This window comes from Gouania willdenowi, chromosome 14 (genome assembly GCF_900634775.1).
Source record: "Gouania willdenowi chromosome 14, fGouWil2.1, whole genome shotgun sequence".
Taxonomy (NCBI): Eukaryota; Metazoa; Chordata; class Actinopteri; order Blenniiformes; family Gobiesocidae; genus Gouania; species Gouania willdenowi.
The window spans coordinates 8,666,149-8,692,225 of record NC_041057.1 but is presented as its reverse complement, the minus strand read 5'-3'; the positions used below and the strand labels follow the sequence as shown (position 1 = coordinate 8,692,225).

At 37.5% G+C, this 26,077-nt stretch overlaps 2 protein-coding genes across 3 annotated transcripts; one reads left to right on the top strand and one right to left on the bottom strand.

Moving 5' to 3' along the window:
- Positions 1–1,322: 1,322 nt before the first annotated feature.
- rfc3 (replication factor C (activator 1) 3) lies at positions 1,323–6,815 on the top strand. The gene is made up of 9 exons (XM_028466090.1): positions 1,323–1,636; positions 2,520–2,657; positions 3,402–3,469; positions 3,563–3,660; positions 3,764–3,945; positions 5,591–5,727; positions 5,807–5,905; positions 6,342–6,411; positions 6,496–6,815. The coding sequence occupies exons 1-9, from the start codon at positions 1,349–1,351 to the stop codon at positions 6,685–6,687; spliced, it is 1,272 nt and encodes a 423-aa protein (XP_028321891.1). The 5' UTR covers positions 1,323–1,348; the 3' UTR covers positions 6,688–6,815.
- Positions 6,816–7,908: 1,093 nt separating this feature from the next.
- Positions 7,909–22,818, bottom strand: kl (klotho). Of its 2 annotated transcripts, none has more exons than XM_028466602.1 (13): positions 22,025–22,818; positions 20,504–20,934; positions 19,413–19,492; positions 19,156–19,318; positions 18,940–19,045; positions 17,703–17,852; positions 16,493–16,728; positions 16,223–16,418; positions 14,845–15,029; positions 14,588–14,695; positions 13,740–13,845; positions 13,543–13,669; positions 7,909–9,187 (listed from the first exon to the last, which is right to left on the bottom strand). In XM_028466602.1, the coding sequence occupies exons 1-13, from the start codon at positions 22,793–22,795 to the stop codon at positions 8,853–8,855; spliced, it is 2,994 nt and encodes a 997-aa protein (XP_028322403.1). In that variant the 5' UTR covers positions 22,796–22,818; the 3' UTR covers positions 7,909–8,852. The 2 variants fall into 2 exon arrangements, with proteins under 2 accessions (XP_028322403.1, XP_028322404.1); XM_028466603.1 differs by having other exon boundaries at positions 14,851–15,029.
- Positions 22,819–26,077: the final 3,259 nt, after the last annotated feature.

The following is a 26,077-nucleotide window of genomic DNA, read 5'->3' as shown; positions in this document are numbered from 1 at the left end:
ATTTTCTTTATTTGTAGTTCAATAAACACAATACTTTAATAAATGTGAAGATTTTCTAAACACGCTTTTAAACCATTTCAATAAAACAAAAGTGCAAAGTTAGAATTGCCAACATTTGTAGAACACTACAGATGAAGTTAAAAGAAAAGTGAAAGAAACGCAAAAATTGAAGTTGTTTTTTTCTCTTTTCTGATTCGTTTTTTTGACTCCTCCAGTAAACGGTTTTGAACCATCTCTTCCCATTGGATGTTATTATTTTCTAGGTACGAAACTCAAACACACTTAGTTTATACATTAAAACACATTTAAACAGATAAAAAAATTAAAAATGAATAAAAGTCAGTAAAATTGTGACATTTTTTCCAACTATTTGTTGGGCGATTTTAATGATGAAGGTCATGATATAAAAATTATATGTTCTGGTGTTTATCTACATTTTATTATTTATTCACAATTTTGCATTTTCTGCCTATATTGATAGAATAGAATAGAATGCTTTTATTGTCACTGTACACATATATGATGAGATTTTAAAAAAGCCAATCTTTCTAATGGGAAGTTCTGCTAATCTCACATGCTTCTGCAGAGAGCAGTTAGGGTTAAAGGACTTGCTCTGTATCCCACAGGGTGGCGGGGTCTAGGGCTTGGTGGTCCGGGATGGGGGTGGCTGCTGCTCAAGGGCCAGGGATATTGGTCTGGCTGGGTTCCCTGGCTGGTTAGCCTTCATGGTGGGTGTCGCTGGTGTGGTGGGAGTTGATTGCAAACACTTAGAGAAGCTCTTTTATTTTAAAATGTCATGATAGTTTTAAAGATGTATTTGCCCAATTAACTAATGGGCCACTAAGGGTCTCTTGAGGACCACCAGTGGTCCACGGACCACTCTTTGAGAAGGGCTGCTTTAGAGAAAACCTCAGGACTGTCATCCATGAGGGTGTTTAGTCACCCTACGTTGTTGTGGACCTTTCATTTAAAACTTAACCAAAACTCATTATACATTATAAACATTCATGTCTGCATTTATAATAATGACAGATCTGAGCATAAATACAGAAAAAAACAAAGGGCTCGTGTATTTTTGTTCTCATTTTGTGTAGTTTATAAACTTTGGTTTTCTTGTTTTATTTTTCCTGTGTGTGTTTCATCTCATTTAGTTTATTTTTGTCATCGTTTAGTGTATTTCTATTGTCAACTTGTGCGTGTTTGGAGTCGTATGGTGTATTTTACTGTCATTTTTTACTGTGTTTTTGTTGTTTAGTGTGTGATTTTGGGACCCATACTCACAAAGATCTCCTACACCGTGTTAGTGGAGGTGCTGCAGGCCATAATAGTCACACAATCTTCAGAGGAGATGAAACATGCGGGACAAACGGCAGAAGAAGCGTTCAAGGAAGGTTTTTGCGTATTCGCCTTTGGAACATTTGACCCTTCGCGGCTTCCTTACCTCAACAGGAAGTGGTGCAGCGGCAAAGCGGGTCGTTGTGGAGTTGTTTTTCCGCGGGAAAAAAAAAAATCATTCTCCTGTCAACAGCAACTGAACACATATAAAACAATGAGTCTGTGGGTGGATAAATATAGACCGACGTCCCTCGGAAAGCTGGACTATCATAAAGAACAGGCGACTCAGATGAAAAACCTGGTGAGTGCGGTTCCTGTGTTCATAGTCCTGTTGAGTTTATCTGCTTCTTCTACTTCTCTCCAAATTATGTTTCACTTTAACGTTTAGTCTGCTTAAGAACGCTCAGTTGTACTCCATTATATAGCTTTGATTATGTAAAACACGCTGATTTAACCATTAAGTTAAACCTAGTCATTGTTAAATTAAATGTGAAAACCAAACGTCAGCCCAGTGATCACCAGTTAGACCAGTTACCATTTTCCTCAGAACACCAATAACATTGAACCTAAACAGTTTCAAGTTTGTTCAGTCAACAACAGGCAGTTAAATATCTTTCAACTAGAGGTGTACATTGTCGTGAATATGGCGATATGATTCACGATTTGCATGTCACAGTGCGATATGAGTCGATACTGAACAATACGATATACACTGCAATATCAATAATTGCACATTTCACCTTTACAAGGACATAATGATATGAAATACAATGTAATGTTTATTATTAACTTTTGAGAACAAGTAAATGGTAACTAAGTGCAATTGAAGTACTAATTAAATTTTAAAAAATTGATATGGGCATGTTTTGGAATGATACAATAATCGGGCAGTGAAATATCGCATCACATTTTTTGTGTTTTCGTAGATTTTAAGGATATATATATATATATACACGTATACTATTTTCTCTTTGTGAAGTTTATTTTTTATTTTTGCGTTTATTTCTTTCCATCAGCTTTATTGTGTGTTGTACACATTTTTTCCCATAAAAATGTTTTGAAAAGTATGACTCACTTTATTATTGCACCCTTTAGGAAAATGTGATGAAATAAACCTCAAAAGTTGAAGGTAGCTTTGTAGTTATCACTGTTACTGAGACAAACCTGTTACTTTATGTTTCCAGGTGCAATGTGGCGACTTCCCTCACTTACTGGTGTACGGTCCATCAGGTGCTGGGAAGAAGACGCGCATCATGTGTCTGCTGAGAGAGCTGTATGGAGCCGGGGTGGAGAAGCTTCGTATCGACCACCAGACGATTGTGGTAAGAATTAAAAAAAAAAAAAAAAAAGCACTAAGATAGCGCAGACTTCCACCATGCCATATTGCTTTGTCACTTAAATGTTACAAAGATATTGAAGAAAATCCATTTATTCATAATGGTAGTTTTCATTAAGATCTGGATTAAACTCAGTGTAGTAATAGAGGAACCAACCTTACATGTTTGAGTCAAATTTCATGAACACCAACCGAGATATGAATTTTTGCAAATGATGAGATGGGATTTTTTAAATTTTTAAAACTGTTCCTGATTCGGGATATTGGTCCGGATCATCCCCAAAATCTAATCACTTTCCTGAAAATATAATTAAAATCTATCCATTTTGTTTTAGAGTTAGACTGTTCACAGACAAATAAAAATAAACAAATAAATGAATGTATAGCGGATTACTTGAATTGTATAATTATATATAAATATATATCAATGAGTTATGTATATAAATACTTATAGTGTAAATAGGGGTAATTTCCTTTTTGAATATGGATTTTTATCCATTTGTTCTCTCTTTGCTTTGTTTGATTTATTATTATTGTTTTGTTTTTTTTTCCATAGTGGTAGATACACTACTGTTGTGTTCATGTTTGAAATAAAAATAAATGCTGGTAAAACATAACCTCCTTGAAGGAGGTCATTACAAGCACATTTTCTGCTCCAATAGTTGTTAAGGAATCTGTTATTGCACTCCAGGAAAAAAAGAATGACATCACAGACTTTTCTCTCCTGCAGGCTCCTTCAAAGAAGAAAATTGAGATCAGCACAATAGCCAGCAACTACCATTTAGAAGTCAACGCCAGGTAAGTGATGTCAGACAGTTAGCTACTGTAGTTGCAGTTGTACTGATGATAAGGAGGATCATGTCGAGGTGTAACGGTGGCATGTTCTAACAGTGATGCAGGAAACCAGGACCGTGTGGTGATCCAGGAGCTGATTAAAACGGTGGCTCAGTCTCAGCAGGTTCAGGCTAGCGCTCAGAGGGACTTCAAAAGTAGGAGTGTGTTCTTTCTTTGTTCTGTGTCTGTTCCACTTCTCCTACGATGACTACGATCAGCCTGTGATTCTTTAGTAAGTGCCTTGACTTTCTCCTGAAGCTGTGCTGCTGACAGACGTGGACAGGCTCACTAAGGATGCCCAGCATGCATTGCGTCGAACGATGGAAAAGTACATGTCCACCTGCCGTCTCATCCTTTGTTCCACCTCCACGTCTAAAGTCATCGGACCAATCAGGAGCCGTTGTTTAGCCGTCAGAATTCCTCTGCCAAGCACAGAGGAGGTGAGTCTCTCTTTAGGACACAAACACTGTTTGAAATGTTATTCTAACGTACGTACTACTCATACTACAGTAAGTCTGACTCTAAATGAGTATGTAGTACGTGAGAAATACCCAGATGTATACTATATTGGGACATTTTTGTGTACACTAGTCATACTCAACCACCCATGATGCATTGCGAGCAGAATGTATTATTGTGTTGGGACTGGTGTCACGGTCTGAGTTTGCATCGTGCTGAGATTGTATCTGGGCATGTGCACTACCGGAAAATACATTTTTGCTACTTCCACTGTGCTGAGATAGTTTATTCAATTTCAAAGTTATTGTTATTAGAAAATGATTTCTTGCTACTTCTGCTGTGCTTATTTTCCAAAAAAAAACATGATTATAATATACATTGCAATAAATAACAGTTAACCTAAAGTAATAATGTCCATTTCAAAACAGATGCTGATTAATAAGAACATGCTTTACAATAATAAGCTGTTGTATTCATATCAATTAGCAATCTGATCATGACCATCATATATTTTTTTAAGCATTTTTTTCAAATCCAGTACAGCAGTCTCAGTATAATCTACAATTTTTGGCATAAAATGCCCTTTACTGTCAATTAACTTTAAATAAATGATTATTACACTTCTTAATACACAATGTTAATGTGAATTACAACTAAGATATCATTGTAATCTCAGTATGACAATTTGCGCATGGCAATTCCAGCACGTGTACAATAGCAGTACATGACTGCTACACGCTGAGATACAAACTCAGACCGTGACACCGGCTTCAAGCTAAAAGTCAAACATTCCTCTTTTTAAAAATAAAAGCCTCTCTTCTTGTCTTCCATTATTTATTTTAACTCTTTTGTAAATAGGGCTCTTGTTTTGAAGTTAACAGGAAGTTTAGTCAATAGCACAATAGCAGGTCTCTGAAAATCTCCGAAATGTCGGAATTAAATGTGTGTCCATGACTTTTATTGATCAAATGACCACATGTTGATATTCTACATCAGGGGTGTGAAACTCATTTTAGTTCAGGGGCCAAATACAAAGTAGTTTGTTCTTATGTCGGCTATTTCAACATTAATGTACCCAAGTTTGCACTTTACACAACATATAAATGATACAGAAATGACATAAAGCTTGGGTAATATCCAGACAATATGTGACATATCTGGCCCTGCAGGATTTTCTCTTTTTTACATTTCATTGATTTTGTGACCAATTTGTATATTTAGAAGGGCTGAGATATTTAAAAAGGAATTATTTGGTCATTTGGACACTAATTAATGTTTTTTCCGTCTTCTCCACATTCTCCTGTGGGCCAAATTGGGTCATCTAAAGGGCCAGATTTGGCCCCCAGGCCTTGAGGTTGACACTCGTGTTCTACTTGGTCACTTTCTCGCCTACAATGATTTTAGAACTTTCAAAGGTAGAGATTCAACGGAGATATTCAGCCTCAGGTTTTTGTTGTTGTAGGTTTAAAATTCATCTAGGGAAACTTGGAATATTAATTTAGTGGGAACGGTTATCATCATAATCATACTAGTGGTATTTAGTGGACAGTATATACTCATTGTGTGTCATTTCAAACACAGCTAAACTGTCCATTGCATGTCTGGACTCTGACTCTTTGTTTCCAGGTTTGCAGCGTTCTCACGTCAGTTTGTAAAAAAGAAGGTCTTCTCCTCCCACCTGAGCTCGCCAAGCAAATCAGTGACAAGTCTGGTCGTAACCTACGCAAAGCACTTCTGATGTGCGAGGCCTGCCGGGTGCAGCAGTGAGTCGTCAAAAATATGTTGCTTTCCAAGGATTCATCTCACATCTTTACGAATTAGCGTCATTGACTCTGTGTGCAGGTATCCATTCTCCGTGGACCAAGACGTCCCCGAGACAGACTGGGAGGTTTACCTCAGAGAAACGGCCAACGCCATTGTCAGCCAGCAGACGCCCCAGAGGTACAACACTATCCAATCAGAACAAAGCAATGGATCGTGACCCCATTTTTATATCACAAATTTCTGGCGACCCCAAATACTTTTCTTTCTATACCATAATTACTGTTTTTCATCATGTTTGTTATACTGTGTAACAAATATTAGCCAGGGTTAGTGCACAAAGAGACAAGAAATGTCTTTAAACTGCATTTTATTTTGAACTATATTTATATTTGAGAAAGTGAAAGTATAGAATACAGTTGCTTAAGAATGTGTGTTGTGTTCTAATTTAAAAAAGAATAATTATTAAATATTTTAAAATGTATTTTTAATCTGTAATTTTTTTTTGTTTGTTAATTAATTACTAGACATTTCAGACGACCCTATATGAGGTCACAACCCCGGGGTTGAAAAACACTGGAATGCTGTTCAGACTTAAACTATTTTTAATCCACAGGTTGCTGGAGGTTCGATCCAGACTCTACGAGCTGCTGACTCACTGCATCCCTCCTGACATCATCATGAAGGTTCCTCTTCATTAATCATATTTCTGTTTTTCTAATTATTAACATTTGCGTGTCAAAGTGTTGATTGTTGTGGTTGTGAAACAGGGTCTGGTTAAAGAACTGCTGGACAACTGTGACGGTCAGCTAAAAGCTGAGGTGTCCCACATGGCCGCGTACTATGAGCACAGGCTGCAGCTGGGCAACAAAGCCATCTACCACCTGGAGGCCTTCACGGCAAAGTTCATGGCCATCTACAAGAAGTTTATGGAGGACGGGCTGGATGCTATGATGTTCTAACTGAGAGTCAACCCAAAATATCATACGGCTAACTAATGTTTAAAAAAGCTTAGAATATTGCACAAACTGCATGGATGTGATGATGTGTTCACTAGAATATCTCAATAAAGTGTTTTGGTATAAATTGACATGTTTTTTTTTTTCCTTGAATGTATATTTGATATATTAAATCTTGTTTGCAGGAGTTATTAAAGCAGTGTTTTTCAACCTTGGGCTCACCTGGAATGTCTAGTAATTGATATACATATATATATCTAATTACTGATTAAAATTATATATTATAATTTTTTAAAATTTAAACACCACACACAATTTCAAACAACTGTACTCTATAAAAGTAATTCTCAACAGGTGGGTCGCGGACAGCTGGTCAAAAAAAAAAAACAATGTCTCATGTTGGACTTGTCTTATTTTGAAAGAGACTTGTCTTTTGACAGGCATGCTGTGAAATGCATGTTACACAGGAAAATAGATAGATTTGTTTACAAAAATAAAGGCTTAACGGCTATTTTTGAAAATTCTAAAAAAAAATTTAAAAAGTGGGTCACGATTTAATGACCGTGGCATAATGTGGGTCCCAGGGTGAGAACCCCTGCTCTATAATTTCACTTATTCAAATGTAAATCTTGTCAAAATAAAATGCAGAGGAACATTTCTCAACTAGCGCATCTCGTCATTTAACTACTTCTAACACAGTATAACAAACAAATGAAACAAAAACTAACTCTAGAAATAAGAAAAAAATGTCTCCGGGGTTGCCAGAAATTTGCGATATTAAAATGGGGTCACCACCCAAAAATGGTTGGGGACCACTGTATTAAAGAAAGACAGATTTTCTCAGATAATAGTAGGAATGACTGATTTTTATTCTCGTAAACAATGCAGACATTTATGCCTTCACTTGCATATATTAATGACTGTATCCTGTCAGCAGGAGGCAGTAGATGGAATGATCTACTGTAATGTGTTATTTCTATAGGGACACTCTGCAATGACTCAAAATGACTGAATCAAACAGTGTTGTAAAAACATGCTTCACGTTTATGTCATAGTGACAACCTACATTAGTTGTAGGTCAGGGGCGTCAAACTATTTTAGTTCAGGGGCCAAATACGGGGCCACTTGATCTCAAGTGGGTCACAGATTTTATGCAGGAAAACAAGTCATTTCAACATTATTGTGCCCTAGTTTGCACTTCTACGTAGACATAAAATACTGGATATGTAAGAAACTGACAATATGTGACAGATAACAGTCCCAACAGGTTCTTCACTTAAAATGTCCTAGATTTTGTGACCAAATATAATTTTTTTATAGCTTAATTTCAGACTCAGGGTCCATATAAGCCATATAAACAAACACAAATACACAAATCATGTAATAATTCGGGGAAAATTGAAGGATTTTGTAAGAATTGAGTTTTATCTTCAACTAAACATGAAAAATGACTGATCATGCGATATACGCACCAGGAAAACTGAGCACCTGCAAATATTTTTTTGTTTTCTCTTGTCTTTTTTAATTTCTCCTGCGGGCCGAATTGGATGCCCCAAAGGGCCAAATTTGGCCCCCGGGCCATGAGTTTGACTCAGGTGCTGTAGATTTTTAGATTAGCTTTTATTAAACTTCCATCGTTTGTTTCCTTTCAACAAGGGAAACAAAGGTGTAAGAACAACATATTTACGTCAATCTCATTCATTCATTTTAAGTTGAAACTGCATTTTAGATTGTAGCAGTAGGAGCCTTACAAAGGTTGACATTGTCATTTGTCAATATCTATAATATCAATATCTATAATCCTGAACAAACCCTAGTTTCTTTTCTTCTTTTCTGATAATTGTTTGGCTTTTTTAAAGATGAAATGTACTAAAAAAAAAAAAAAAAAACCTTAAACAGAGTGTCCAGTGAGGTCTTTATAAAGTTAAATTACACTAAATGAAAGAGTACGTGAAACCTTACAATATTTATCAAGTGGATTTATTCATTTCTAATAAATAATTTAAATATTTTACAGTCATTTAGTTTTACAGCAGATGTATTTACAAAAAAACAATGTAGCTCTGATGGATCTGAAACATTCACAGAAGTCCCAAAATATGAGGCCAGTGTCTTGACTTTTCACTCAACATAAAGTAAGAAACGGAGAAAGGACACGCCTCCTGCGCTCAGTAATACTCCTTATGTCTCCTGGTTGTGTAGTAGATAATAAATCCCAGTGTGATCAGCCCTGCTGATCCCACCAAAGTTAAAAAACCCACCACGGGGCTTTTGACGAGGACCTGGCAACCCGGGCAGGCCTGTGGCCGACGGGGACACTGCTGGGGTGCGGCTCCTTCAATGGGGAATCCATTGTAACGGATGATGTTACGATAATTAAAGAGAGACGCCTTGATGATGACCTCCTCGTGGACGTGGCCGTACAAACCGAAGCGGGGGTCTCGTTGGTCGTTGAGGGCGTAGGCGAAGTAGCCCTTCAGGTTTACACCGTCCAGGGTGTAAGCTGTGAACAGAGGGTCGAGACAACTTTAACTTCATTTCTCTAACACAACCTTTATCTCAAAGGAGCCATTTTGCCTCATCTCACCTGGATTAAAGTCCTTCTGGAGCTGAAAAAATACCTTCTCAATGTTTTTTTTTAATTGATGTATTTGTAGAGCTACAAAAATAACTTGACTTTGATAACACGTGATCGTGTCGGTCAACACGTAGACTCATTTTTAATTTCTTGCAAAATATCAAGCATGTATATTAAGTTGGCACATTGGCAGGTAATTAAATATTTCCCCACACAAATAAAATCTTCCAGAATACAGTTTTTGTTGGTTCAGAATCAGAATCCCTTTATTAATCTCAGGGGGAAATTGCTTTTGTTACAGCCACAGAAAGAAAAAAAATCACAAACAAAAGAATAAAACGTTTAACAAAGACGTAAGAAAGAATAAATGTTAAATAAGTGTATAATTAAGTAAAAAGGATCAGATGCACACACATTACAGTAGTAAAAAATGCAGTAGGATAGGTAATACTACTACTAATAATAATAATACAAATACACCAATTATGTACAAATATGATACAGATATTTACAAAAATTATACAAATATGATTTAGTTATCTTACAGGGACTTAAAGCTAAGGTTAGCCACAGGTTGATGGTCTGTAGATGTTTTAGGAGGTGAAGCAGGAAGATTATTGCACAAGGTGATTTATTTTTAGGTTGACAAATTGTTATATTTATTTGGTGTCAATGTCATTTATCATTAATAACAATGTGTTATTTTAATATTTTTTAATAGCTATAGGGAGCCATTGCAAAAGAGTCAAAGAGCCACGAGAGGCTCCATAGCCGCAGGTTGCAGACCCCTACGCTCTAAGGACCAACAGCTACAACGCTGACAGACGTTTATATAACAATGTGTTATTTAAACATTGAACTGCATTATTAGTCAATAACATATTATAATGAGAAGGGAGTGTTCCTTTATAATTGCTTAGTATGTTAGATAATTATTTGTTTATTATATATACAATGCACATGTTTATTTAAATGGTGGGATACAAATGTACTATATATTTATAAGGATATTTTTGTAATGCATATATACACTGTATATATACACATTTATGTAGTACAGGCTGTATATATTTATTTGGATATTTTTGTATATATACACAATATTAGTCATGATATAAAAATGATCTAAACTCAAGTGTTAAGAAGGGGTAATGGTTAAAAAATAAAAGCGTATACTTCAAATTTTGAACTTGTGAATGATTTGTTGATATTTGCTTACAGTTCTTTTATGTATTTCATATTTTTATACATATATAAATTCATTCAAGTTCATTCATCATTAACAAGCAGTACAACAGGTAGAGTTAGCATCAAAATTTGGGTTTCATTTGAAAAATCCACACATTTGTAATCTATAAAATTAATCATTTCTAGTGATGTATGTTCTTGCATGTGTCGGTCTGGATTTCCGTGATTTATTCCTGTTTTAATGTGTTAGAAATTAAAGAAATATCTTTCATAGGTTTCTCATTGGTTTGAGAGTTTTCTAATATCCTAGTTTGATGCATCACAATGACGAGTTGATTCATTTAAAAACAAACCTTGTGTGTGGAGTCGAACCACAAAGATATTTAATCCCAGCCATCGCTTTGTTCCTGTTCAGAGATTAGAGCCAGACTCGGTCACAGTAAAAACTAAACGTTTCACAGGATTAAAAAAAAAAAAAAAACATTTCCGCACGTTCATCCCAAACGTTGTGCGGTAATTTGAGACGTGTCACGTGTCCATAAAAGTGCAGAGAACTCATCGAATTTAAACAAAACTTCAGTTATTTTTGACAAATCTGTCCCTCCAGATGTGTTTTAGACACATGAAGCATGGCTGGAGTTGAACCACCAACATCTGCTCACACACGATCACAGCCCGACACACACAGTTATATGTTGAAAAGTTACAGCTTCACATCGTCTGTTGTTTGTTTGTTTGTTGAAGGTAAAAAGTCAAAGTCTCCATATATGGACCATTGATGGAAACGTTATCTCAGTGACCCACTGACCTTGGAAAGCATGACTCAATAATTCCAAGCTGATTTTGTAAACTAACTGTTGTTTCCAGTGTCTATTCAGGGGTCAGTGACTGAAAACCTGTTTAATGATTAAACTCTGGAGCCGTAAATAAAAGCTCGAAAATCACTGCTTTTGATCAGTTGCTCAAAAGTTAATCTGATCAGATTTTGGATGATGTTGAAATACTGGTTTCTGAGATCAGATTACATGTAATACAATCTTGGTTTTAATCCAGATCAAACCCTCAGTTTGTGTTGTTCAAAACTTTTTAGTAGGATTTGGATAACTTTGATCGAAACGTTTTTTTTTTTTTAATTATTCTGATCCCAGCAGTATATTGGATTCAGGGTGGATTTCAGGAACAAAATGTTATTTAAATTCAACTAAAACTGGTCAAATAAATTACATTTATTATGCAGTAAATATACATTTGATAATTGATATTTTTCCAACTGATTTTCAAAGCATACAGTTGAATTTATGAATAACTAGTTCACGCTGAATACCACAAGGTAGAATTTAAATAATCTTTGCAAATGCTATCAAAATTAAACAATATTAAATTCTAACTAAATGGAAAGTTCCTGACAATGGCATACCTTACAGTAATATTCACATGGTTGTTTTGCATATTTACATGTTTTTTATGGGGCAGATATGGTCAAAAGATATTATATTATTAAAAGGTATTTCTATTTCTTTTTTTTTTCTTCAAACAAGTACCATTTAAGTGACCATATGCTGGCTATCGACAACGCCTGGTAGATAGGATGTGACTTATCTCATGACTTAACTGGAGCTCTGATACCAGTAACGTTGCTAAGGCAGCGCCTCTTCATGACTTCACCCCAAATGCTAAGATTATTTTAAACTTCTACTATTGTGTAAATGAGAGAGTCTTCACCAATTGTATTACTGTGTGGTTTGATAACCTCACTCTGAGTGGTTGGCTCAGCCAGTAGCACCATTGGCTGTACTTTGCCGCTCCTGGAGGCCACACATAAAGCCAGACTCAGGCCACCCTGCCAGGGCCATTTTTGAAATGCTTCCTTCAGAGAAAAGGTATCGCTCCATCAAATGTTCAACTGCTTACCATTTCAACACTTTCTTCCCACAAACTGTGATGATTCTAAACAAGGAATTTAAATTTTTTTATGGACTTTTTATTGAGCAGAATCAACTCTATAGTATTTTATGTGGCTTTATGTGATTCTTTAATGTACAGTATTTTACCATATAGTATTTTTAGTGGCATTTGATTGATTGTTTTTTAAAATGTTGAGCTTTTTGCACGTTTTTTTTTTTCCAATGTGGTTTTTCATACTGCAAATGGCTAATAAAACAGGCATCATCTCGATGGGCCGTCGACCCAAAGTGGGCTGGTCCAGTCAACCACTTTTAGGTTGTTTTTTACGAGCGAGTGGAGGCAGACATGGAGGCCTAAAATGATCCAAAAGTGGAAAAACGTGGCCAGAAAAGAGTGTTAAGTGACTAAAATGGGCCAAAAACAGTCAAGAGTGGCCAATAAATGGGCAAAATAAAGAGGAACTATGGGTCAAATGGGCAAAATCAATAGTGAAAAAGGGCAAATATGTGGATCAAAAAGAGGCAAAATGTAGGGAAAAAGGAAACAAGTGGTATTTACTATAGTGATAGACCGATTTATCGGCCGATTTTTGCGTTTTTTACGTGTATCGGCATCGGCCAACGCGGGCTGCTGCGTTCGCCGATCCGCATTATTTACAGAGAGCAGAATTATTTTTTACTTGTTTTTTGTCACCTGTTTTTAATATTTGTTAAATATATTTTATTTGTTCTACCTCATCTTTGTTAATTTCAATAAATGTTCCTTTTTTAAAAATTTTTATGATGTAAATTGGGAGAGTAAAAGTAGTTTCGGCTCCAAATATCGGCTCAAGAAAATCGGCAGTCCGTATCGGTCATCGGCTAAGGCTGATGGGGGAAAAAAAAAATCGGCATCGGCCCTAAAAAAATCCATATCGGTCTATCCCTAATTTATGGTGCAAAAGTTATCTTATTTAGATAAAAATGAAATGAAAATTGGATGAAAGTGTCAAAAAGAACAAAAAATAGGAAAAAAAAAATATTTATAGGCAAAAGATAGCTAAAGTTGGGAAAAAGTGTAAAGCAAAAAATGGGACAAAGGAAGTTGCAGAATGGCCAAAGTAAAAAGGTAAAAAAAAAAAAAAAAGGGTTAAAAAGTTTCCCCCTCTTGATCTCAATTACACCTTTTGAATTATTAGCCAGTCTCACCTTTAAGGGCTTCATTAATGTAGTTGTACAGGTAGTAAACCCGCAGGCTGTCTTTGAAGCGAGCCGGGTCCTCCTGGACCCCGTTGGCCATCACATAGATGGGTACATCACGGTAATGTTCCTTCACCTTACACAACGAGAGCCATATTTAGCTTCACAAATATGTTTCTCAGTGATGCAGATCTCCACAGTCTCACCCAGTTGAGGGCTTTCCTCAGACCCCAGGGTACCACGGGTCGTGGAGACAAGATCCACGTGGTGTCGATCATGTGTTGGATCTCGAGCATCGCGGTGTAAGTGTATCTGCAGGAACGGAGAGGAAAGTTGTGTTTAAAGGCGTGTCAGAGGCTCCTCTAGGATGTGATGATTGATAACATCTTCCATCATCTATTATCTGGATGGGTCATAAAAAAAGAAGAAGAGCAGCAATAAAACAGTTTCCTCCACAAACAACAATGGTCGATGGGTTTATCACTAAAGCCTTGTGAGTTTTACCAAAGGTCAGAGCGCTCACGTGTGCATGTGCATGAACTTCAGAGCTCACCTGAACTGTAATGGCTGTGAATTAAAAGGTCAAAAATCATACTTTATGGAGGCTTTTAAACAAAACTTCAAACAAAAACAGGAAATCTGCAATTTTGAGTCACAGTTTTTAAGCTTTATTGAAATATTCATTTATTTATTTTTCAAAAATTAATAAACAAATGGAAAAACTAATGGAAATCTCTATTAAAAAAAAGGTAATTTCAGTATAATAAACATTTGACTCGTTCGACAAGGGATAGTATGGGATCAAATTAGGGTTATAAAGAAATTGCTTGCAAATCTCACATATTGCACTTTTAACAAATGCAAAATCCAATGAAATCAACTAAATAGACGATAAAAATAAATACTCCAATCGAGCTATTAAGAAAAACACTTGGTCTAAGTCGTTAATTTATATTTACATCACAGTATTCTGATTGTCTGAGTCTAACCTTCCTTTAGTTCCTCACCACTAGACTTCTACTGGGATTCAAATGAGAGTAAAGATGGATCTTACGTGTCTTCCTTGGCGTGCGTCACCAGGTCGGTGCTGAAATGGCTGATGGCGAAGAAGTCGTATGTTCCTTTGACCAAGACTTTGTCCTCTTCATTGAAAACAGGCAGCCTGTGGAAACCACACGACAGCTCTATGAAGTCATGCTGAGAACATGTGATAACAGTGATAGTGTTGACTGTCAGAGAATTGAAATGACATTGTGTAAAGCTCTTTTAGCATTAATAGTAAACTGTATCACAGTGACGTATTAGAGGTACTTGTACGCTAGTGAGTTGAGCTGCCGCAGCCAGCTCCTCATTCCCAGAGGATAATCTCCACTGCCGAAGATGGGCTCTGCAAACCAGCCCACGGAGAAGTCTAGAACCCTTTTGGCCGGTTCAACGTCTTCTCGACTGAAGGAAAACGCCGGTTCCAACCAGTCCATATGAAGGGTCAGAGAGACCTGGAACCACATAATACACTCACAACATCAGTTACACGTTCTCTGATCTGTTCAACAGATCCAAAGAAAAGTTATTTATGCTTCCATTAAATGGAAATGTTCTACTTAATACACATACTAATCAAAGATTTAACATAAACACTACATTGGGCCTTAGAATCAATCAATCAACTAATTATTTAATCAACCAACCAACTAACCGCTCAACCAACCAATTAACAAATCAACCAACCGATTATCCAATCGAACAACCAACTAACCTCTCAACCAAGCAACTACTCAACCAATAAATAAATCAACCAACCGACTAACCAATCAAACAACCAACTAACCTCTCAACCAAGCAACTACTCAACCAATAAATAAATCAACCAACCGACTAACCAATCAAACAACTAACTAACCTCTCAACCAACCAACTATTCAACCAATAAATAAATCAACCAACCGACTAACCAATCGAACAACAAACCAACTATTCAACCAACGAACCAATAAATAAATCACCAACTAACCTCTCAACCAACCAATGAATAAATCAACCAACCAACTAACCAATCGAACAACCAACTAACCCCTCAACCAACCAATAAATAATGGGATATCCCATCCAATAGATTAATATCGTAAATAATGTCACGCTTTTACGCATTCACAGAGTCATCTGATGAAGCCTGTGTATTGATCTGTATTTTGTGCCGTCCTTGTTGCTGAAACATAACAGATGTGACATCTGTCACTCAGAGAGAAAAGGATTCCCTGTAACGGGCGATTGTCAGTGATTCTTTGAGGCCGATTTATTATTATTTTATTCAACACTTATGTTAACTGGTTATTTGTGTTCACATGATATTAATAGTTAACAAAAGGCACTTAAAAAAAGGTCTTGCGTGACATCTTTGTCTCTCTCTTACTGCCGAAACAACACCCGGCGTTTGTTCTGTGACCTCATGATTCACAAATGAAGCACCGACTATAACACAGAATATCCACTCGTCTACGCCCTCCATCTTTAGATAAATAAACAAACAAAAAAGAAAGAAGGAAACAAATACGGAAACGATAACAATAACAGTATTATACCATTAAATAATACAAATGGATTATGGTAATGAGTTAATATTGCTGCATATTTGCTGATATTATGGCTAAATATGTATTTAGTAATGACAGTAGACACCTTGTGTCCTTACCTTCCCTCCCTGTAAATGTCTGAACTCTCGGTCGTAGGCGTGCCAGGCCAAGGCGTGCGCTCTCAGCATCTGATGACCCTCCTGGTAGCTCACCATCTCATCGTTGGGCTCATTCAGCGTGATCCACATCTTCACATGTTCACCCAGCTCTCTGTAGCACAGCCTAGCGTAGTCTGCAAAGGCCTGGGGCGTCTCCCTGAGGAGTAATAGGAATAAGTGTCACATTTTTTGTGTTGTCGTTACGTGAAAGACTCGCTTCTTTGTTCTGACCTGTTGAGCCAATTGTTTTGGGTGTCCAGCGGCGCTGGCAGGCTGCTGTGTTGGCGTGTGTGGTGCCACAGGGTGACCACGGGTGTGACGTTGAATCTCAGCAGCTGCTGGCTGAAGCAGCGGTAATAACCCAGCAGAGTGGAGTTAGGATGGGACACGTCACCTGTGGGAACCAGCGCTGACCAGTTGAGGGAGAAGTGGAAGTGGTTGACGCCCACCTGTCGGATTTCATCCACCTGCACAGAAGCATTAAAGATTGGTTGTAGTGCAAAAATATTATAAGGATGTATACAACAGGGTTGTCAAACTGTTTCTATGTGATGATGTAATACAGAGATGGGACACTTATCACAGTGGGGGACACAAAAATGTGATTCTCTGATCTGAGGGTCAAATTATCAACATTTATGTCAGCATTTACAATAATGACCATGAGTCATATGTCTGAGCATTATTGCAGGAAAGAAAAATTAAAAGGTTTGTCATCTTTGTTGTCATTTTCTGTTTTTGGAGCCACTTTTGTTCATTTTGTTGTTCTTTTGTGTATTTTCCTGTAATTTTTGTGGATTTTCTATTGTTTGTTTTTGTTTTGTGTATTTTCAGAGTCATTTTGTCTAATTTACTCTCATTTTGTTTGTTTTTGGAGTCATTTTGTATATTCTTTAGTCATTCTGTGTATTTTCTGTTGTTTTGTGTGGTACGCGTCATTTTGGTGTGTTTTTGTTGTCGTTTTAGGTTTTTTGAGTAATTTTTGTGCATTTTGTTGGTCCTTTTGTGTATTTTTTTGTAATTTTGCATGTTTTTTCAATTTTGTTTTTGTGGGTATTTTTCAGTCATTTTTGTGTGTTTTTGTTGTCGTTTTATTTTAGTTTTTTTTTCATTTTGTATTTTTTTTTTTTTCATTTTGTGGATATTTGATGTTTTTGTAAGTGTTGGCAGTCATTTTGTGCATTTCCTTTGGGGGCCGCACAAAATTAGAGCAGGGGCCGCATGTGGCCGCCAGCGGCCTGTGATTGATGTCTCCAAAATGTGTGTATTACATGAATATGACATGTGCGATAATAAAAACATGCCTTTTTGTTTTACAGAGAGAACAGACAGGTTCACACAAGTACACAAACACTCATTTCAAATGATATGTAGTTGTAAATGTGACTTTTCATAATGACTGATTGATTAATAAAAAAAAACAAAAAAAACAAACAAGTACCTGCTGTCGAATAGTTGCGTAGTCTGCACAGTGTGTGTTTCTGTGTAACGGAGGTGCAATCAGGCCCTCCAGCTTGGTCAGCTCTCCGTTGTTGGAGATATTCCACAGGTAAACACTGGGGTCTGAAAACTGGCTGGGTGTACTCTCCACCTGTGAAACACACAGCGCACACGCACACACACATTTACTGAATGACTAAACAGCACAAGCACGTGTTCACAGGACACTTTACAATGGTTTATGATTAGTAGATGAGACCTTTATTTCCTTTTCTATGCTGTGAAATATGACACTTTTGATATTTAATCCAGGATTGGACAACTGACGGCCCGGGGGCCACATGTGGTCCACGGTCTGTTGTTGTGTGGCATAAAATGTAAGTAAACGCACAAAATGATAGAAAAACGCATAACGGTAAGAAAAAAAAACAAAACAAAAAAAAAGACTCCAAAAACACACAAAAATGCTTCACATTTAAAAACACAAATTGACCAAAAAAATACACAGAACTGAAGAAAAATATATAAAAAGAGAACACACGTACACAGTGAGTCCAAAAAAATCATACAAAATTAAACGGTAAACACATAAAAGGACAACAAAAACAAAAAAAAATACACGAAACAGCAAAAATAAATTCAAAATTGGGAACGCTTCTCATTTAAAATCACAAAATGACAACCAAAAGTACACAGTGACTACAAAAAACACTCAAATGTAACTCAGAAATGCAGAAAATGGCTCAAAAAAAGACTATAAAACTACAGTATGACAACAGAAATGCACAAAATGACTCATAACACACACAGAAACTGAAAAACTATACAGAATGACAGAAAATACATAAAAGGACATACAAGAAATAACTCCAAAACAGACAAAAAAAACTACCAAAATAATACAAAACAACAACAACAAAAACACATACAAACCCTTAGTTTGTTCCTGCTTTAATGCTCAGATTGGTCACTATTATAGATGCAGACACAAATGTTGATAATATGGCCCTTGGATCAGAAAATCCCCTGCTGTGATAAAAGTTCCCCATCTCTGATGTAATCTATCACTTAATGCAGAGTCAACAATTGTCACACCTCACTAATAACTAGTGAGTTAATGTGAAGTTAATGTTCTCTCAGATTCCAGAGAAACCATCCAAACTGAACTTTATGCATAGCTTGACCTTTGCCCCTCGGAGCATGTGGCCCTTCTACAAATACACTTAACCCAACCCAACCTGGATGGAGTTGGCAGATACACCCCAGGCGAAATCACAAGGGAAGACTCCATGTGCTGGTCTGTTCTCAGCAAGCTCGGGAAAACCGTTCCTCTGGATGACGTTCCTGTAGATACGATGATAACGCAGAGACAGAACAAATGCTGCACCAATGAAAAACTGTATGAAAAGGAAAGAAAAGCCCAAAGAAGAAGAAACTTCACGTGCTTCTCCTACTTGTAAAACGTGGCGGAGGTTTTCGGCTCCCTCTTCATGTCAGAAGTTTTGAAGTCGACGTAGTAAAGTCCCTGTCGTATCATGTATTCCCTGTGCCACTCGAAGCCGTCAATCAGAGACCAGGCTGTGTATCCGATTACATTCACTTCATCTATGACGATCGCTGTAAACACAAATACACACCATCAGTCTGAGAGTTTCACCAAAGATCAGCGACATGAATGTAAAACTCCATCAATCACACCAATGACACTCACATTTAAGAGCCCCAGAAATGAACCTCTTTAGGTAGTACATGTGCTTTGGATCTTCTGTTTTGGTGTTTCCAAGGACGTACCTGTCAGGAATCAGTGTTAAAGTTAACACTCCTCGATAAAATCATAGAGTGCCTCATAGATCAATCAATCAAACATAATTTATTCCGAAAAGAAAGAAAAAAAAGGTGAAAATCGTTTGTTGACATTTCCTGCACTGCATTGTGGGATGTGGAATCCCATCAACTGATACACACTACATAGAAGTATTTTCAACTTCATTCTTACCGTGATTTCTTGTTTTTTGTTCTAGTCTGTTCCCATTTTTCCCTGTGATATCAGAATGAAAAAAACGTCTATGCACCAGCCTCCAGGACTCCACATCCCACAATGCAATGCGGGAAAATGTCAACAGAGTGTTTATGGCAGTGGTTCCCAATCCTTTTTAAGTCGAGACCCTATTTTTAGATCATACATTTCTGGCGACCCCCAGAGACATTCATTTTTGATCGTCGTACGAAATTATGAAGAAGATGAGAATGTTTGACGAGGGAAGAAACGAGGTTTGATGTTAAATTATCTGTGTTCAAATCAGGGGACGGATCTGGATAAGCAAAATGCTTTTTTCCATCGCCCTTTCCGGCATGCAAAAGGACAAAAAAAACAAAAAAAAAACAATGATGTGATTTTGCTCTGAATGTCAAAATGAATTTCTGTGATTGCAACCATGTCGGAAATGAACTGAATAAATAAAAAAGAAATAAATAAAAATATTTTTATTCTGGATTTTATTTGAACTAGATTTGTATTTGAAAAAGTGAAAGTTTAGAATATTTTTATTTTGAGATCGTGAGTCGTAAAGAATATTTCAATAACAATAATTAATAATTTAAAAAACAAACCAAATACTAGACATTTCAGGCGGTTGAAAAACAATGGTTTACAGTGAAGATTAAATTTCAAACTTTTTCTATCTTCTTTGGAGTAAACTATGTTTGACTCAGTGATCGATGTGGTATACACTATGATTTATTTTTTTAATTAAAAAAGTAATCAGGGGAAGCGGCTTTAAGCACAGTGAAAAATGCACCTACCAACCACTTTGCACCACAAAGATAGGCGGCTGGTCGTACTCTGCGTTGACCCAGTAGAGAAGCATCCTCAGGTCCAGGTCTTCCCGCTGTCCAAACTTCAAGCTGTCGTTGATGAGCTGAAAGCTCAGAGCGGCTCCGTGAGAGAGGGCGAAGAAGTCGGCCGTCCCCCTCACCTGCTCCTTCTCCTCCTGAGTGAAGGACGGAAGCCGTGATCCCAGCCTGGCCTTCATGCAGGGAGGATAGTCTCCGTCTGTGAAGAGCGGACGAGCGAACCAGCCCAGGACGTGGTCCAGAGAGCACTGGCACTCACGGAGACTTTCCAGGCCGCTTCGACTGGGCTTGATCCAGTGAGAGGCCAACGCCATGGACAGCTTGCCCCCCTGCCGGGGGCGATAGTGACGGTCGTAGAGATGCCACGCTGCTGCATGAGCCTAAAGAGACACACGGGAAGACTGACGATGATCAGGAAAAGATGTGCAACACAAAAGCTTTACAGTAAGGATGGGATGATACAGTGTGGAAAGAACTGTGACAATAAAACGCCACAAATCTGTGGTCGATGGTACGAATATCACAAAAGGGTTGATATTTGATAATCCTTCCTTTTTATGTGATAAAAAACATGTTATGCTGATTCTGGTTTTGCGTTTTATTTTGCAGAGCGGCACTTTTCAACCTTTAAATAGGAAACAATAGTCCTTATTGTTATTATTACTTACAGTTATTTATATTCCTGTTACATTGAAAAGGTTATACCCACAGTACGTATGTAAGTAATGTGAACAGTTATTAAAAGCATTATTTTTCAAGCTGCAAGTTTTTATTTTCAAATATATCATTTCATTATTGTAAGTCCATTATTATCCTTTTTAGTGGTCGTTCCCGAAACTTTTCTGCTGTGCCCCCCAAAATTGCAACTAAATTTTAACAAAATGGTAAAAAAAAATAAAAATAAAAATAAATAAAAAAGTAACATTTGGACTAATCCATTTCAAAACTCATAACAATAACACAAAATGTGCGATTACATATCACAGTAATAAAGTTTTTGAAACGCTAAGAAAGAGTTGTTGTTTTTTTTTTGTCATAATGATGTCACGCCCCCCAGTTTGGGAACCACTGGTCATATCATATCGTCCCACCTCTACTTTACAATTGTATTTTATTTTTTATAAATGCAATATTATTAAACAAAAGCAAAAACAAACTTAATAATAATAATTATTAAGGAATAAAAATCTGGATAACCACACAAAACTAAATTGATTGGGAAAGAATGAATCAATGAACATCTCACTAACATCTTCAAGTTGAAAAATAAAATTAAAAATAATTAATTATTATTAATAATACATCTTCGAGTTCACAGGAAGTGTTTCTGTTGATCAGATCTACAGTGAAACTGGATTAATAACTCAAAGAAAATAAGTAAAGACATAAGTAAGTTTTATTTTAGCTCCATTAGTTCTCGGATTATTATTATTATTATAATTAAGACACAGTTGTAGATTTTATTCTCACCTTCAGCAGGTTGTGTCCCACCCTGAACGGCAGGTCCGGGTCGCTCTTGATCCCGGGGGCCACCAGCCCGGTGCCGTACCCGTGCCGCGCCACCACGAACGGGTTATCGATCGTGATCCAGAACTTGACGTCGTCACCGAAAGTACGGAAACAGAAGTCCGCGTAATCTCTGAATATGTCCACGATGTCCGGGTTCCCCCATCCTCCCAGTGCGTTCTGCAGACCATCAGGAAGGTCCCAGTGGTAGAGCGTGACCACCGGCTGCACGTGCACCTCCTTCAGCCTGCGGATCAGCGCGCGGTAGTAGTTGGTGCCGATGTGGTTGTAGCTGCCCCGGGTCCCGTTGGGGAAGATCCTGGACCAGGACAGGGAGAAGCGGTAGTGGCTCACTTTGAGCTGCTTGATGGCCTGGATGTCCGCGTGGATGTTGTGGTAGCTGTCACTGCCCACGTCCCCGGTGACCATCCGGTTCCCGCCGCGCGTAAAAGTGTCCCAGATGGAGAGGCCTTTGCCGTCCTTCTCGAACGCGCCCTCCACCTGGTACGCAGCCGTGCCCACCGACCATATGAAGTCCTCAGGGAAGGTGTCGTAGAGGAAAGCCTTGTCTCCAGGATAGGGAAGCTTTCTGAAGCGACTCCACGTCTTTAATCCGTCGCTGGGTCTCGAGGACGCAGAGGAGAGGAGGAGGAGAAGCACGAGCAGGGCGCGCAGAACGCACATGGTGTTACCACCCGGAGTACTGACCCGGTCTGTGAACCTGATCCTCACCATGATTAGTGTGTACAGACCCTATAAAGTACACACCGTCTGTCTGTCTGTCCATCCATCAATTATTAACCAGAACACCTGACGCACCAAAAGCTCCACGCAGTGTCCACAGCGTGGAGTAAACACTGAAACATGGATTATCATCACGTGTCATATGAGTTAATGTTCATTTAGCTCAGAATTTAAAATCAACAAACTTATAGGCCCAACTATTTGTAGAATAAAGGACACCAAATCCCAAACAGGACAAAAGCATGAAAAACAAAACTATAAATATTCAGATTTAAGCAGAAAATGGAATAAAATGCATTTAGAAATCTTTCATAGCAAAGAATTGGTGCTCATTATAACAGAAAAAAAATGTGATCTAGTTTTTTCCATAATAACAACATAATAGCTTGTCCAATCAGAATTTGTTACACCAAAAAAGAACAATTTATTTATGAGGCGAAATTTGGCGAATTTTTTTCTGTTCCACATTTTGGTTATGTTAATTTTTAATTCCATTTTTTTTTTTTTTTTTTTCTACATTAGATTTGAGAAGAATTAAAAATGCTTTAACAAGTTTTGCACATTGTAAACGCAACCAAAGCCTTCACGTGCACGCTTTGTCCTTGGACGCTCCTATAAATGATCGTGTCATCTGCAAACTCTTCACTTTACAGAGAAAGGCCTCAGGTGCAACAGGAAGAGTTTAATCTGATTCTAACATTATTCGTTCATCCTCGGATGTCAGATCATCTCATTTAAACACGTGATCTTCATTTACACAGCAGCACAAGGTGAGAACGACACAAACTAATCTCCATTTTCTTCACGTGTTGAACTCATGGCCATGACAAGGTGGTGGATGAGACTCTGCGTTCTACACATTATAGTCAAGATACACACCAGTGAGAGGATCTTACCAAGAAATATTGATTTGAATACCAAATTATAAACCAAATTACCATATTGTATTATTCTAATGGAATAAGTAATGAAAACTTAAGTTTCAGAAATAAGATGAAAAGCATATTTCATTTGTTAATAATTTCAGTCTTTAGATAGATTTTTGTAATACAAATGATATTTTCATAACAGATAAATAACTTGTTTTCACTAAATCTATGGTTTAAAATAGGTAGGGGGATAGCATACAATACCCCTCTCTCCACATATTGGATTATTTGCCTTTGATATCAGAATAACCAGTAAAATAAATGCTGGAGACTATGACAGGTGCTAAAATATTCCTTTAAAAGAAAAAAAATAATATCTATATAGCTATTTTATTACAAGGAAACAGAGATAAAGTTATCAATAGACAGACGAATAGCATATATTGCATTTTATAGAAGCAGGATTAGCCTTTTTGTACAGAAATATCATTCAAATCATTATTTTGTCTGTCATGCACTATAATCAGCATTTGTTTAGCACACAGAAAGTTGCACCCCTTGATCAGAAGTAGCATGACCAGGAATATTATCAGGACATAAACAAAACTTAAGACAATGTGCCACTAAATTGGCCTCTTAGTTTACTGCAATAAACTAAGTTCCACTCACAAATAACAACTAAGTATAAAAGTAAACAGGCAAACACAAGCTGCACTTGGAGGGCTTACAGAAGGAGAAATTAAAAGGTTGAACCCTTTTTGCAGATGATGAAGAATTGAACAAAAAAAAAGAAAGGATGAGAGACAGGAGAGGCAGCTGCTGCTTTCTCTGGGAACCCAAGCAGCAGCAGCAGCAGCAGCAGCAGAGCAGCATGTCACCGAGAGCGGTCACGGCCCATTAGCAGTGTGCTTTTCCACTGAGCCGTGCATCTCTGGAAAGTTCCAAGCTCAAGTGTGCATGCAAAAGGTAATGAATGGTGCAGGATGAAATGATGCACAAAACAAGTAGGAAGTGGACAAAACAATCTGTGTGTACTGAAGGCTGAGAACAAGGCAGCGAGTGCTCATCCAGACAATGAGCTGACGACACTTTACGGCTGTGAACAGTGTGTAGAACAGAAAAACAACTATTTCAGCTGAAAGGAATGAAAATGTCAAATGATTAATTTAGATTATTCCGCTTACTAAATACATTTAAAAAAAAGAAAGCCCATGGCCTTGGTTTGTTTGGCACAACACGCGCCATCATGAGAAGATCCTCATTTATTTAAATTTTTAGTATTCATATTTGCCCATTTGTGTTTGAAATGTACCATTTCAATGCGATGACTCAGCTGTTTTTGTTTATAAATGCTAATGTCAACACTTATCAAAATCAAGTCACTTGCATTTCTGCACAACGAACTTATCACAGTAGCACATGCATGAAGAAGCAAGACTGTTATCAATCAATCAATCAATCAATCAATCAATCTTTATTTGTATAGCGCCAAATCATAACCAATGGTATCTCAAGGCACTTTACAGTAGAGCAGTCTTAAGGATGGACTCTTCATTTTATGGATACACACATATGCATATATACGTATATACACATACATATGTATCCCACACCCAACATGAATTCATCATGTTAAATATCCAATCATCCAAAAATCTGACCTGTATGGTTTATAATCCTGACCATACCAGCCTGTCATTGGCCGATCTCCTTAGATCTCTGACGCTAAGCAGGTCTGGACCTGGTTAGTAGTTGGACGGAGACCACTGAGAATTCCAGGTACCACAGTGGGGGACAGTCGCTCCAGTGGTATCTGTCATTGTGTCCTGTGCAAGACACTTTACCCACATTGCCTAGTATGAATGTAGTGTCTCAGTGAGTGTTGGTGGTGTTCGGGGGGTCCGATGGCGCATTATGGCAGCCTCGCTTCTGTCAGTCTGTGGCTACAACAGTAGCTTACCACTTTTTTTTTTTAATCAATTGCTAGACATTCCAGGTGACCCCAAGGTTGAATAACATTGAATTAATGTGCGAGACTCTCACATCAGAGGCCAAATGTTGCCCAAGCATAAGTATATGAGACGAATGCATCAAATCGAGACAAAACACAAACTTTTCCAGAGGGATTTGAAAAACCAGCACCAAATTTGTTATCAAACACTTCAAACCACGTCCACATCTGTTTTTCTGACACTACAGTGGGATGTAATGTCCTCCTGAGAGCATCCCTGCTGCGTTATATGATGAGCCAAAGAGCAGAGCGGCATTAATGGAGAATTATATTGATGCAGAGGGTGGACGTTAATCAGCAGGAAGTCAACATGACGGCCACAGCTGCTCACGTCTTCCTCGCACAGCAACATGTCACACAAATAAAAAAATAAAATAAAACTAAACACTTTGG